Here is a 1,566-nt window from a genome sequence, read left to right on the forward strand (position 1 = left end):
CTTCTGGGTTTGGAAGTAGCTCGTTGCCACATTGTCGGTCTTGATCACAAAGTTTGACCCGAGAAGGTAGTGTCTCCATGTTCGGAGGCAATGGATGATCGCCGTCATCTCTTTCTCTTGAACCGTGTATCTCTTCTCGGCGTCATTCAATTTCCGGCTCTCGTATGCTATGGGATGTCCCTCCTTCTTCTCGGCGTCATTCAATTTCCTGCTCTCGTATGCTATGGGATGTCCCTCCTGCATAAGAACACCACCTATTGCAAAATCGGAGGCATCGGAATGTACCTCGAATGGTTTGCCGATGTCGGGCAAAACCATGATGGGCTCCTCGGACACAAGGGTCCGGAGCTTGTCGAATGCGGCCTGGCACTTGTCCGTCCACTGCCACTTGCGATCTTTCTTCAACATATCCGAAAGAGGGGCTGCGATCGAGGAGTAACCGAGGATAAACCTTCGGTAATAGTTAACCAATCCTAGGAAGGACCGTAACTGTGGGAGAGTCCTCGGAACAGCCCACTCTTGGATCGACTTGATCTTCTTCGGATCCATCAAGAGCCGTCCCTCCTTGACGTAGTGGCCTAGGACGTCCTTCCTTGACGTAGTGGCCTAGGAACTCCACCTCGGTTTGGGCGAAGCTGCACTTTTCGAGCTTGATGTATAGCTCGTTGTCTCGGAGGACGTTCAAGACAGTCCTTAGATGACCTACATGCTCACTCAAGTCTCGGCTATATACAACAATATCATCCAAGTAGACCACAACAAATTTGTCCAAATAATCATGGAATATTTGGTTCATCATGGTGCAAAATGTAGCTGGGGCATTGGTGAGACCAAAGGGCATTACCTTGAATTCGAATGACCCATACCTTGTTATACACGCGGTCTTGGGTTCGTCTCCTTCGGCAACGCGCACTTGGTAATATCCCGACCTCAAGTCGAGCTTAGAGAATACTCGTGCATCCTTGAGCTGATCAAACAAGTCGGCTATTAGTGGAATAGGGTATTTATTCTTGACCGTTACCTTGTTCAATGCTCGGTAGTCGATGCACATCCTTAGGGATCCGTCCTTCTTCTTTTGGAATAGAACGGGAGCGCCGTATGGTGCCTTTGAGGGCTGAATGTAACCGGCCTCGAGTAGGTCTTCGATTTGCCTCTTGAGCTCGGCCAATTCGGGAGGAGCCATGCGATAGGGGGGCATTGCTGGTGGCTTGGCTCCGGGGATCAGCTCAATAGCGTGATCTATGCCACGTCTCGGGGGAAGCCTCTTGGGGAGTTCCTCGGGCATGACATCTGAAAATTCATTCAAGACACGTCTTACCTCGGCCGGGATCGTGGGTTGATCCGGCTTATCCGTCTCATCTCCTTGGTTGAGCTCTCGGACAGTGGCCAAGTAGGACTCGGAGTTCTTGACTCCTCGTTTGAACTGCATGGCCGTGAGGGTAGAAGACGCGGTAGGTGTGGCTTTGAGGGGCACCACGGTTGGCTTGTCTTTGTCGATGATTACTAGAGTCGTCGTGGATGCGGGGATGAATGTGCTCACGGATCGGAAGAACGTGAGTCCTAACA

General features: G+C 51.1%; 1 protein-coding gene across 1 annotated transcript in view; it reads right to left on the bottom strand.

The window, feature by feature from the left end:
* Nucleotides 1-463: 463 nt before the first annotated feature.
* LOC109116182 overlaps nucleotides 464-1,566 on the bottom strand; it is a 2,507-nt gene continuing 1,404 nt past the window's right edge. Inside the window, exon 2 of the mRNA XM_019201124.1 lies at nucleotides 464-1,560. Within this exon, the coding sequence (XP_019056669.1) occupies nucleotides 464-1,560 (1,097 nt within the window). The remainder of the gene's footprint in view (nucleotides 1,561-1,566) is intronic.

The sequence above is a fragment of the Tarenaya hassleriana genome, unplaced genomic scaffold (genome assembly GCF_000463585.1).
Source record: "Tarenaya hassleriana unplaced genomic scaffold, ASM46358v1 Cleome786, whole genome shotgun sequence".
Taxonomy (NCBI): Eukaryota; Viridiplantae; Streptophyta; class Magnoliopsida; order Brassicales; family Cleomaceae; genus Tarenaya; species Tarenaya hassleriana.